Source organism: Diadema antillarum, unplaced genomic scaffold (genome assembly GCF_040938485.1).
Source record: "Diadema antillarum isolate AM-2024a unplaced genomic scaffold, OU_Dant_1.0 seq00000053_RagTag, whole genome shotgun sequence".
In the NCBI taxonomy this organism is placed as follows: domain Eukaryota; kingdom Metazoa; phylum Echinodermata; class Echinoidea; order Diadematoida; family Diadematidae; genus Diadema; species Diadema antillarum.
In genome coordinates this window covers 997802-1012141 of record NW_027271161.1, presented here as the reverse complement: position 1 = coordinate 1012141, position 14340 = coordinate 997802, and the positions used below count along the sequence as shown (strand labels likewise).

Below are 14340 nucleotides of genomic sequence, written 5' to 3'. Positions count from 1 at the left end.
CAAAGAAGAGCACTGCCTTCTGTATGTCCACAGGTGTTCTGTTGTAAACGCGGTGCGCTTAGTCTTTATTCAAGGCAGCGAAGGGAATATCCAAAGGGTTATGATGTCCACAGCTGTCACGCGGTGCGATTAGTCTTTATCTAGACCAATGTACCGTTATCATATCTAAAGTTCCTTATAAAAGGGATTATCTATACTGTTTTTATACTACCCTATCAACAAATACATCGGTTCTAAACAAAAATCACTCTGTTCATTTACAATATCATTCATCATAATGTATCGTAGTGTACCGGTACATTGTTTTTGCATTATCTTATATTGTTGGAGGGAAATAAAGCGACATTGGCGTGGTATCAGCGTTTTCACCGTTGCGTTTTCGCCGGAAAATGATAAATAATTGAAAGATACGGTACAATTCACGAAGAATTGCTTTTGTTGTTGTTGTTGTTTTTAGATAAAAGGATATACACTGTATCATACGCTTTGGATATTCCCTTCGCCGTCTAGAATAAAGACTAAGCGCTGTGGACATCATAACCTTTGGATATTCCCTTCGCTGCCTTGAATAAAGACTAAGCGCACCGCGTTTACAATAGAACACCTGTGAACATACCATAGAGTTGTATTTTACAGCTCTATGGACATACAGAAGACAGTGCTCTTCTTTGTGTAGCGGTTAGTTTCGATTCAGAAGTATAGGGATATAACAACGAGACCAAATTGGTTAAAAATTCATTTACTATGACTAAGCTACTCATTTGGAAATGCTATCATAGCTTGATAAGCATATCTATACCCGACAAACAAAATGACACCAAAAAGGTTTTGCCACCTCAGATGGTACCAATATCTGGCCTGGCCCATGGACTATAGAGAATGGATTCACAACCGTCTTATTTCCTTTGCTAGATGTTCGAAGCCGCCGCTCAAAAATATTTGAAGCATGTGCCAAACAGGATCTGCCGCGCAGATAGGAAGACAATTGATTCGTGTCTCATTGCATACTCACCAGCCACTTTCAAAGGAAGATATATGTCTTTGTGATGGTAATTACTTTTCGCTATCCCTTCTTATGAAAGGTAGGTGGGATAGACACGAGGATGCGCGAATAGAAATTGAGCAAAAATGCTGAAATAAAGATGAAAATTACTCGACTGGGCATACCCGGGCACTAATCTGATATATCTATCAATAAAGAATTATACTTTCATTTGTGGAATTAAGCGGAAAAGTACAGGATGGTACAGTTTGAAACATTTTCACATGATACAGCTCTGAATTACACTTTTGCACAAATTTCTGGACGGAATTGACTTAAGTTTTACATGCTTTATCATTACGTGAAATTTCATTTCATTTAATAAATAAATAAGCAAAATATGGCCAACATTATGATAACGTTCAAAATGAATCTTCAGTATGCTCAGCAAGACGGCGGCTTGGAACATCGATCATCAAAGGCCCAAGTGCACCTGTGGAATTCTTTTGTACATCAATAGAAATCTGATAACTGTTACAGCCAGTTGGAACTCCCATGTATATAACCTCCTTGGTGAGACGTTGGGGTTAGGATAAGGATTAGGGTTAAGGGTAGTGTCTAGGTAATTGTCCAGAGGTTAATTGTTCCAGAACATCGTGTAAATACTTCCTTTGGCTTAAAGGGGAATACTATAGAAATAGATATATATGAAGTGAAAGAGTGGGACACATAGAACAATTTGTCGTTTACATCGTTTAAAATGGCCTTTTTGAAGTGGAGTTAGAGGATTTTGAAAATTTACACCTGTCACCCCCCCCCCCCCCCCTGAAATCTAGGTCACAGCGTAAATTTCGAGGCTTTGCCGATGACGTCATGGGATGAAAGGAATTGCGCAAGGTCTCGAGCGCCGCAGGCCCCCGCGCGCATAATGCATGCAGTGTATCATACAAGTTGTTGTAGATAGTATTTGCATACAAAGTTTAAAAGTTTGTTTTTCGATAATGCACGACATCGTACGTTAAGGCCATGCAGTGATGATCAGGATGATTTCTTGGTGGAATTTGAATGTGGGAGCGATGATGAACTGAGTGATACAGTACACACTAGTGATGATAACGATGATGAAACTAGTGATGATGACCCTGGTGAAGTTGGAGAAATAGATGTTGCTGACGAGCCGCACGGCCGGGCGCAGGAGGGAAACGCTACGGGCGAGCTAGTGGGGAAGGCCCAGGGCGGTCCCGTTGAAGCGGACGAACTTAGTGGAGATTGGCAGTACGAGCCCTTGCCACACGGCAGGCCAGGGGACAATGTTGGTGACGCAGGACCAATACCAGGTAGACTTCAAAATTTAGATGGGTAAGAGTGTTTTGTTTTGTTTTGTTTTGTTTTTTTTTTATTCTGAACTGAAAATGAACCGAGCTTAGTGCTGACTTGATCTCGTACTTCAGAGCAGCAGTAACGTTAGGCCTACTGAACACAGCCCAGTGCAGTCGCTGTAAGTAGCGCAGCGTCTGGTCGGGCTACGTATTATCAATCACATCACACTCACTCCTATACAGCCCAGTCGCTGTACGTAGTAGGTACGTCGCGACAGGTATTCGCACAGCGTACTTACAGCGTCTGGTCGGGCTAACTCACTCCGTACTCCCGTTCACAGCTCATCAGCATTCTATCTAGCAAGAGCTAGGTACTGCACGATCCATTCATTACTTCACCGAGTCCATCAAAGTTTTATCACTATCGATGAAAATCGCAGTGCTCTGTATCGTTTATTTTATCACCAGATAGGCCGGCCGGCCTAGTCAAGACTTCGACTTAGCCGATGCCCGCGCATTGATTGCGTGGTATCTAGCATTAGCGATCCACGTACGCCGAATGTTTCGCGAATTTTTTTTTTTTTTTTTGATTATCTTCGCCAATTTCGCGAACCTGGTGCTTTTTGCGAATTTAAAAACACGAGAAAATATTAACGTTCTTTCCGTATATATTTCCTTCTTCCGTGGTGTACTCCACAACCACGAATTTAAGCACTCGCGAAATTATTGGCAAGTCCCGATTCGCGAAAAAATAGACTCGCTAAATACATGTACAATATGTATATGGCGTACACAGCTGTAGTACATGAACTACCGAGGAACTGCCGATATATTGTACGTATCAAAGAGGTACGAAGCTCGGGCTTCTCCGCTCTTTGATACACGGAGGCTAATGCACTGCGACATACGCGGCCGGTGATGGGCGCATGCATGTGACTGATCGACTACGAAGCACCATCGTACAGGCACTAGGCCTGACAGCTTCTGTATTCGTGGCCTAAATGGCACGTAACAGACTCTATTTAAACGAGGAAATGTGTGATTTCACAGGAGACTTGAAGTAGAAAACAATTTTATTTCATTTCTTGTGACATTCTGATAAATAATGTCTTGGGATTTTGGGGTATGAGCCTCGACATCACGCTCTCATCGAGAGCATACATAGGTAAGCTTTGGCTGTTGTGTGATACTTCCGGGTTTGCCTTTCATCCCATGACGTCTTGGACAAGCCCCCAAAATAACCACGGATCTTCCGATTGAGCATGATTCAGGATACAATTTTTCTCAGCAGCCGTTCTCCAAAACGCAATTTTCTAAATGGATGAATTAAAGGCCGCTGTGTTTAACATGCTCTATGCTTGAAATGGGGGAATAATCCAACAAAATATGCATTTCCTTTAGTATTCTGCTTTAACGGTTTCATGCAGCATCTATCTGATCTTATCCCATACAATTTACAAACCACATTGTCTTTTTTTGTGTGCACTCCAGGAGCCCCGGAACCATGGTGTATGGGGGCTGAAGCCTACCGCTATGGATAGGCCCACGTTTGGGGGTCTGGAGGAAAAGATCGGTTTAAAATTGAAAAAACAAAAGTTGAAGGAAAATCACAACAGTGAACAGCCATGGCTTTCCGAAGGTTTCACTATTGACCTTGTAAATCGCTGAACCCCCCCCCCCACGTTCGCACCCCCCCCCCCACACACACACACACAACCAACCCTGCAAACAACAGGGCCCTGTCTTATAAAACTTGTGATAGAATTCAATCACAATTCTCTTGAAAGCTGCAATCAATCAGTGATTGATTGCAGTTTTCCGTCTTAATTTCAATCATAACTTTTTTATAAGATGGATTTGCATTCAGTCGCAAGGTTGTGATTGATTTGAATCAATCACAAGTCATCATAAGACGGGGCCCAGAAACAACAACGAGCAGACTAAAAAACAAACGAACAAACAAACAAAAACATTCCCGGTCCCCGCACCCTTGGGGCGAAGAGCTAAATCAGTGAGCTTGTTCGCAAAGAAACCACTTGCCAGTCAACAATAAGCCTTTTGCTTCGAGTACTATAGTACTCATACACTGTGTAGAGCTAGTTCCATTTTTACGTACACTCACCGCGCACCAGTGATCCGCTGCTCCCCCTATGAACACGATACCAATGCTGTGGAAAGCAGTATGTACGGACATCACACACACGAGTGAGAAGATAATGATCTGATATCGGCCGAACTCACCGACAGTCAATAAGATGTCGTCGAATTTCATGTTGACAAGTACGTTTGAGTGGATTTCCTATCTAATGTTTTGGCGAGGACTCTCGTTAACGAAAAAGAACTTGGGTTCTGGGTTTCAGATTTGAAGTTGGTGCTTCTAGCAGACCAACAAGCTTAGTGGGAGGACAGTGGTGGTGTATTGACGCGGTTTGATCAGCTGAGGGCGTTCTTCTCACTAGTTATTGAATTTCATTACATTTCGTTTTTGTCGAGTTTCCATTGACAAGACATTAGGCGCTTTCACATCAGCCCGATAAAAATCCAAGCTCGAGATATTTTCCGATTTCCCAAGTCAGAAAATAGCGCGCTATTTCGAAACATCGGGCTGATGTGAAAACGCCTATTGAAAATTTAGTGTGTGCAGACTGAACGGAAAACATATTTCGTGACACAAAATGGATCTGGATCAGTCTGGTTTATTTCGGAAAATTGATTGAAAATTGAATGTAAGTGACTATAAATGGGAAACATAATTATGCGGGCGAACCTATTAAGAAAAGCAAACGCTTGCAGGGGTAGGTCCCCAGAAAAGAAGTCAAAACATACGTAAATACGAATGCTGCATGCAGTACACCTGCAAAACTACTTGCCTTTACACGCACGCACGCGCGCACACACACACACACACACACACGGGCGCAAGAGAATTGTAAAAACCACAACAACAGCAGTCCTTTAAGGCTGGATCCAAGGATTTACCCAAACACTCCTTTTTCCTCGATCCTTGTTGCCGTACCTTAGCTTGCTTCCGTCATGTTTTGTTTTTGTTTTGTTTTGCAATGTTTCGCATGAGTGAGCAAGTCTGCCAGGTCCGGTGTGAAAGTCTCTTAAAGTACGGTGAACGAGACATTAAAGATAATAAAAAGTTTTGGTACCTCAAAAGTTTCCTTGTCTTAGTTTGTGTTTCAGGTTAAAGTACCTTTCATATAACTAACACTGTGAGACTTACTCGCATGTCTTAGTAATCATGCAATTAACTGCGACCAGCAGCCCCATACGCATAGCGACCAGCAGTCCCATACGCATAGCGTAATCGGGCTTCGCATTGTAGCATTCAGGGTCATGACAGATTTAGTATCGCAGGATAAATGTCAACTTAAAATCCCAAAAATTCTTCAATTTGAAGACTTACCAATTAAGGTGAAGTATTGAAAACAGGCTTCGGGCAACGTTTGGTTCTGCCTATAGTCCCTTTCTGTTCGAATTGATGACTGAATGTGACTCGGCCGAGAGGACCTTGGGAGAGCTACATACACTGAATACTACAGCCAGTGCATGCGAACACATCACATGCGCACAAATTTCAAATCCATCAACGGATAAGATCTTTGTTCTACTTGTTCCTATTATACTAACCGCACCCATCCAGAGCTAATTTTAATTCAATGTTCTCATAATTTGTATTAAATAGTGGATGTCTTTATTTCGTGAAACAGTAATTATCAGAGACGTTTTTCATTTTGCTCAGAGACGTGCGGTCTTTGATCTTCATGCAGATTCTTACATATTAATTTATTGGCCATCCTTCTTTGATTTACCTCTAATTCAAAGATTAAGATACATAATTTCACAAATTATACTGATTGGCAAATCTACGGAATAATAGCTCTTATAAATCGGCACAAACACCAGGAAAGTTTTGGTTATTACTCACATTTTCTGGATTTATGGGCATTCGCGTCTCTGAACTGTGCCGACTCGATTCCAGGATATCGCGTCAGTGCATAAAATAAGCACGGAAACAAAGTATCATGCAGTGCGTAAGTGTCAGATATTGGAATATCCCTTCAGAGATTTTCAATCAGGGACATTCCTTTTGATCAGAGACATTCACCAATATGGGTTTTCAACCAGAACTAATTTTTGTGGACAGTGTGCTACTAGAGTTGCCAATCATCATAGTCGCCTGGCTCACACTGATATACTGATCACCAGGTTTTATCTCAACCATAACCCACTTTCAATAATGACACAATTAACCAATAGAACATCTCTGATGGTTATTCAGTATAATTTTCTTTAATGAGCCACCACGCGATTATTTCATACAGCTCACTCACAAATTTTGATGGAATGGTAGTATGAATAAGACGCTAAATAAATACGGCCTTACATGTTTTTATAGTCACCCTGATTTTTGGGGGTCAAGGGAAAGACAATTCATTCAGAGACGTTCTTTTTCAGTCATAAGTGAATTCAAGAGTTCCTGATAAGATAAATGATACACACGTTCATGGCAGAAGTACTTGATTGAATAGTTGAAGTGTGTGGGCTTACTCACAAGGAAAAGCAAAGCTGTAGAATTGGATTAGAACAAAAATTACGACGTGTGATTCTGGGATTTTTTCGTAAAATATGCATTTTTGTCAATCTTTTCAGCTTTAAGGCATTATTTTTTCAAGGAAAGCAGTAACAACTATACAAAGTATATATTTTCTGAAAGGCATAACCCTCCCCTACCAAATGATACCTAAAACTATGAAAAACACCCCCAGGTGACAATACAAGGGTTTGAATATCGCAAAGCCCGAAAATGGCCGATTGTACATCGTTCATAAGTTTTCACCCATATACATATATAGGGCCTAGACCTAGTCTAGTACAGTAGTAGTAGAATATCTAACGTCAGAATTAATCTACGCTAAGGTAGGGCCATTGGTATGAATGATGGGATGACCAAACTTCGACACATCTTTCAGGCCTGTCAATCTAACGTGAGGCCCCCTTCATTGTAAAGAACGCAATATTTAATCCACATTTTCTCAAAATCTGAACATCTAACGTTACGTTAGATCCCACTTAATTTCTGGATGTAGCACTAACGTTAGAATACCTCTGGGCTCTAGGAACCTAACGTAGACCAATACTAACGTTAGACCCAGTACTCTAGTAGACGTCTTGACTATTTAGATTCTAGTAACAAAATCATTCGGTTTGATAGATACCTAAATGGAAAACAAAATGTTAGACTACGAATGTGTTAAAGAAGAAAGCTTATTGACGTATCGCGATCGCAGTCGAATTTCCGCAGTTGAATTTGGTGTCTATTGATTAACGTTAGACCTACAGACAGGGTTCGAACTTCGTCCTCGTGCACGCCAGTTTACCGTACCGGTAGGACCCTACACGAATGATTTATGCTAAACAAAGTCAAAGATCCATCAGAGGTAAGACAACTACGTCAACAACAATGGAAAATGCCATGGAAGCATTTGGTAGCACATTTTATACCTAAAATTTGATGATAGAAATTATTCTCTCAAAATGAAGATTATTTAAATTTATTGGACAAAGGAACCCTAAATGAAGTTCGGACTCAATGCACCGCTAGTGTTATGGCCTATGCTGATATAATGGCAAACAGGCTATGCTGCGCTACATTATATGTGTGCAAAGACAAAGTTGCGTACAATATGCGATCAAATCCGTGAAAATCATGCACATCGTTTATGATAGTAAATAACTGGTACAGGAAATAATTAACTTAAAAGATACTTACCCCTGCTGACGAACTTAGCAAAGTCACCATCATAAATTCAATATCCGTTTTAGCCCCAGACAGCATCGAAAAACTGACTATCGTGATGACAGAGACGTTGACGACACCGCGCACGCAGCGACAAATTTCAGGTGTTAGAACTTGCAACCAATGAGATCATCGGAGTGCGAACACGTGATCTTCTCTCGGGGATGATGACATAGGAGGTTCACATATTTCAGAAATGTAGCAGTGTGATTCTATTAAAATGCCGCTTGTTTATGAGTTCACCTGTGTATAATCTATGCATGCCTTCTTCTTTTGTTTTACTTCCTTGAGCCCCAACTCATGCATTCGCATAGTGACTCTGCCATATCATCATCCTTGTTCATTCCAATTTGTTCTAAATTTTGAAAATATTCTTATTCTTCATCCCATATACTGAAACTCTGTCCTCAGTATAACTAATTTATAGTTGGTCAAATGTAAAAATCTGAGAATCATCCTGAGGTCTCCTTTAAAGTCATATGTTATACATTACTAGTACTTCTCTACGGCTGCGTTTATCAACTTTCCCCTTTTTAAACGACTTTCGAAAGTCCTTTCGATAGCCCTTTCCATAGCCCTTTCCATAGCCCTTTCGCCCTTTCGAAAGCCCTGTCCACTCCCTGTACTATTAATATGCCGCTTGTTTTCGTCGGCTGCATTTATCAACTTTCCCATGTTTAAACGGCTTTCGATAGTCCTTTCGATAGCCCTTTTGAAAGCCCTTTCGAGAGCCTTTTCGAGAGCCCTTTCCAAAGCCCTGACTGCCTGTACTATTAATGTGCCGCTTGTTTTCTAAGAAGGGACGGCGAAAAGCAATTACCATCATAAAGACATATCTTCCTTTGAGAGTGACAAGTCATGATACAATGCCACATGAATCAATAAATTGTCTTCCTATCTGTGAGGTAGCTCCAGTCTAGCACATATACTTCAAATATTTCTGAGTGGCGGCATGAGACATGGGATCAAAGGGAATGAGACTGTTGTTACTCTATTTCTCAAACCTTGTTGGTGAAAGAAACACCTCCTTGTTCCAAGCATATGCGTGCATTACACACAGCTGTATGTATACACCTGTGTACACGTACTCGGGTGCACTTTACGTGGCGCGCGTCTTTTCAGAAACCGGAAACGCATGGTTGCGTAACCGCAGTAGGGCGACCTAAAGGGCTTTCAAAACAGCTTTGCGTTTATCAACTTCGAAAGGCTTTTACAAACAGGTTTCTGATAACCTGTTTAGGAAACCTGTTTGGATCGTCACAACTTTGGGGCTTTCGAAAAGGCTTTCCTAAAGAGCTGTCAAAACAGCTTTGCGTTTATCAACTCGTGAAAATTCCTTGAAAGCTATTTGGATAACCTGTTTCTGCTGAGAAAGGAGAGTTGATAAACGCACCCTTTCGTAAAAGGCTTTCCTAAAGGGCTTTCAAAACAGCTTTGCGTTTATCAACTCGTAAAAATTCCTTGAAAGCTGTTTGGATAACCTGTTTCTGCCGAGAAAAGGAGTTGATAAACGCAGCCTCAGATTGTTGGAATTACTGAACATTATTGACATGGGTCGGTGCTTTCCTTATATCCTTATTTGAACAAGCATTCAATTAGTTATATTGAGTAGGCCTACAGAGTTTCAGAATCTATCGTGATTGAGAAGAAAAATAAGAATGGTTTCAAAACTTATTACAAACAGCAATGAATAAGGATGATGACATGCAGCCTCACCATAAGAATGCATGAGGTGGGTCTCGAGGAAGCGTAACAAAAGAAGAAGGTATGCATTGATTATAAACAGGTGAACTTGTAAAGTAAGCTGTATTGTAATGGAATTACAGTGCTACATTTCTCAAATATTTTTTGTTGAACATGGACCCTGGTAGGGTCCATGGTTTAAGATTCGTCAAAGTATTTTGTTTCTCTGCTCACGGACCACAATGAATTCCACAAGCCTATACAATGGAGCTGTCTATTTGTGTACAACATGACGTGAAATTATCAAAATCGTCTGGAAAGCCCCTTTAAGGCGGAACCAAAGGCCATCCTGAATCCGAAGGTACGGACCAAGGAAGTTTTATACATGGAATTCCAACTGGCTCTAATTATTCAAACAATTGTCAAATTTCTATTGACGTACAAAAGAATTCCACAGGTGCACTTGTGCCTTTGATGATCGATGTTGGCCATATTTTGCTTATTTATTTATTTGAAAAAATGAAATTTCACTTAATAATAAAGCATGTAAAACAAAAGTCAATTCCGTTCAGAAATTTGCGCGAAAGTGTAAATCAGAGCTGTATTATGTGAATATGTTTAAAACTGTACCATCCTGGAAAGCTGGTTTTATCACTTTTCGACTAAATTTCCCCAAATGAAAATAACATGTAATAATCTTCAAGTATAATTCTTTATTGATAGATATATCAGATTAGTGCCCGCGTATGCCCAGTCGAGTAATTTTCATCTTCATTTCAGCATTTTTTCCTCTATTTCTGTTCGCGCATCCTCGTGTCTGTACCACCTATAGCTTTTATAAGAAGGGAAAGTAATTACCATCACAAAGACATATTTTCCTTTGAAAGTGGCTGGTAATTATGCAATGAGACACGAGTCAATTGTTACGTATCGGCGCGGCAGATCCTGTTTGGCACATGCTTCAAATATTTTGAGCGGCGGCTTCGAACATAGATCAAAGGGAATAACTCTGTTGTTACTCCATCTCTTCAACCTCCTTGCTTGGTCCAAGTTGGATAGGGTTGGGATTTGGGTTGCGATGGTATTTTAATCTACGTAGGCCTACATGGAACTCTTTCCATGAAGTCCTATAACATGTAAGGCCTATCTGTTTCATTCAGATCAGGGAGGTGTTAGATAAGGAGTGACATCTCTTTGCAATTTGAGCAAACATAATGCGAAGGTTCTATCCCATGACAGTTGAATGTTTAACATTTCACTGGTTTTGAGGTTCAATGCTCCAAACCGCTCTCCCTAATAGTAAAGGCCACGTCACATCAGAGACCGTCAAACCTGTTTATAGCGACCATTCAAGGGAGACGGCCAAAAAGTGGTCGTCAGAGACAGGTGGCTGCTATAGATATAGAGTCGTTAACATGGCTTTTCTCTCGTAGTGGAAAGTGGCCGCTACGGCAAATTTGATTGTGTAGTTCGTGACATATCTGACATTCTTTGTATTCATAGCTATTCGTAGCGATCCGCAGAGATACGCTGGAGCCGATTTTTCTTGTTTTTAACATGTCAAAGGGTAAAAGCGGTATCTCATAGTCATAGAAACGATTAACATTTAATCATCTTGCGCAAATTTGTCAAAGCAATGTACAATTCTGATCAACACCACGGCTGTGACAAGGGCATTTTTATGCGGCACGGAGCATTGGGCTTAGAGCTATAGGAGCTCTATCGACATCAAATGTCTTGGTGTTATTGACGAAACGCTAAACTTTAAACACCACGTTAATGCTACAGTAAAAGTCGTGCAACAAATGCTCGGCATGATTAGACGAATAAAACATTTATTTACTCCGAACCAATTAAGCAGATTATACTGGGGGGTTTTTCTACCTCATGCAATGTACTGCTCAACTCTTTGGTCTTTAAGATCCGAATTTAATCATACTACTATAAACAAATTGCACAAAACGTGCTGGTTATGGTTAGTGGATATACTTGCATATATGGGATACCCCATCTGATCAAGTGTTACAAAACCTCGGGTGGTGCACTCTCAAAACACTATTTAAAGGCCGTGTCACACCAGAACGCGGGCTTGTGGCGAGGAGGTAGTTTCCAGCACGTAGAAGATTTTCAGCGGGCGAACAAGAATGTTTGCAATTTTCATTCATGCCTTGTCATACCGTACGGGGGAACTTCTGCGGCTTGACTTGCGGGGAAACAAATTTACTCCAAGGAGCTCTCCGCAGTTGGTCCGCACCTGACAGTATCTAGCGCGTAGTTGCCCGGAGGTGCTCACGCAAGTCCGATTTAACCGCAGCCAAGTTTTGAGCATGACCAAAACTTGTTCCGGGTGGGTCGCGGGAATGCCCGTAGAGGTCCACGCAGAACGCCAGTAGGAGACCCTTAGCGGCTGTACTTCCCAGGCAATTCCCACGCAGGTACTTCGCAGTCCCGTATGCAGCCAAGATAATGAAATTCTGTGAGATTTCAGCCATTCCATTAGAGGAATTCCTTCACTAAGTTGTCAGCCCCCACGCGACTGGTACAAAGGTCACACAGTGTACTCGCAAGTATAACGCGTCCAGCAAGTAAGACACATGCGCTGACTCGCACAAATCCTTTTCCGCCCTCAGGAATGTCCGGTATGCTAGAAAATCCCTACACGTAACAAGCCCGAGTAGCTTGCCCGGAAAGGTGTGACAGGGCCTAAACACGGTTGCGGGTAAAAAAATATGCGTGCGCACCTCCGGGCGACTACTTTTGAGATACATGCTAGGTACTGTCATGTGCGGATATCTACGGGGACCTCCGGGTAGTCAAAATTGTTCTTTGCAAGTCGCACGCAAGGCTGGTGTGACACGGCCTTTACATGATGTACAAATGTACGTGTGAATAGCAATGCTCCATCAATATTGTGTGAAAGGTTTTGCTTTAACGACAATGTATCTTTGCGGATAACTCGCAATTCAAACAGAAAATTATCAAGGAAGCCTATGTGTAAAACAAATTTCTCTCAAAAAAACTTTCATCAATATCGGAGGAGAACTATGGAACTCTCTTCCTGATGAATGTCGAAATGCAAATTCGCTTTCAATATTTAAGAGTGAGTTGGGTCGTGTTACATCTCTACTGTAATGTCAAGCTAAAAACTGTGCGTACCCCAGCTCAGTGTAACATCTCGCCACAGCCATGTCCTTTACGTTGCATTTATTTTGTACTTGTCATGTAATGTTGCCTTCTTTTAAGCTCTTGCCGCGCAATGCACCTATATACTCAAACATTCATCGTAATTACAAACCTGCATACACACACACATACACACACAAACACACACAAACACACACACACACATACACACACATGCAACGCACACATACACACACACACACACACATACACAAACATATAATACAAGCATCTACATAATCATAACTCTTCAGTACACTACCATAGCATTGGCAGATCTGTAATTTCAGTTGTTTTTTAATTGAATTGAAATTGTGTTATTTCATTGCAGTTACATAAATATTTATATATATTGATGATCTTACAGTTCATTTACGATGTCTGGTAATGTCCATTGAATTGTTGTATTCAGTTTTGATTATTGTTTAATGATTTATATATTCTGTAACATTTTACAGCTAAATGTGAAATATTATTCATGCAATTTTGCGTATTCTTAATGTTCTGTATCGTACATTTTATGTGTTGTTTTAAAAAGGGAATTGCTGAAAACCAGACCTTGCTGAGCAAGCAACCCTTACAAAATATGTGAAATCAATCAATCAATCAATCAATCAATCAACAGAACCCCTGTCGGTAAAATGTTAGGTCAAGTACACGTTGCCTCTTGAACTCACCGCGCACCAGTGATCGGCTGCTCCGCCTATGAACACGATACCAATGCTGTGGAAAGCGTTGGGTATGGTAATCACACACACGAGTAAGAAGATAATGATCTGATACCGACCGAACTCGCCGACAGTCGATAAGATGTCGTCAAATTTCATGTTCGCCAATCGTTCGACCGAAGCCAACTTTCAGAGCAGATTTCCGACCCACTGTCTCCTGGAGGACTCTTGTGAGCTAGAGAGGTCCGGAGCTTTCAGATCTGGAGTGAGTGCTCCTGCAGCAACCAATAAAATGCTCTCAAGATATCATGCAGTGGGAGGCATAGTCTAGCGGGCGACGTATTTTTAGCCTGAATCAGTCCTTGATTGCCAGTCAATAGAGGGCGCGACGGTGTCGAAGTCTAGTCGACTAACTAGACATCCACACACAGAACTCTAGTTCTGTGCATCCACACCGTCGCGCCCTCTATTGACTGGCAATTAAGGACTGATATAGTCTAAAAAATACGTCGCCCGCTAAACTATGGGAAGCACTGAAGTAGAGGTCAGTGATGGGAAGACAGCAAGAGGGCTCACACCCGTAAATACAATAGAATGTCCCAGACCCCTTCACAAATAGACCAAAATAAATGAAGAAAAAATTGATTAAAAATCAATGATGTATTTTGGCAAAAAACTGAATAGCTGTAAATATTGAGT

At 41.2% G+C, this 14340-nt stretch overlaps 1 protein-coding gene across 1 annotated transcript in view; it reads right to left on the bottom strand.

The window, feature by feature from the left end:
• Window positions 1–13800, bottom strand: part of LOC139725661 (organic cation transporter protein-like) — a 66094-nt gene extending 52294 nt beyond the window's left edge. The window contains exon 1 of the mRNA XM_071636752.1: window positions 13651–13800. Within this exon, the coding sequence (XP_071492853.1) occupies window positions 13651–13800 (150 nt within the window). The remainder of the gene's footprint in view (window positions 1–13650) is intronic.
• Window positions 13801–14340: the final 540 nt, after the last annotated feature.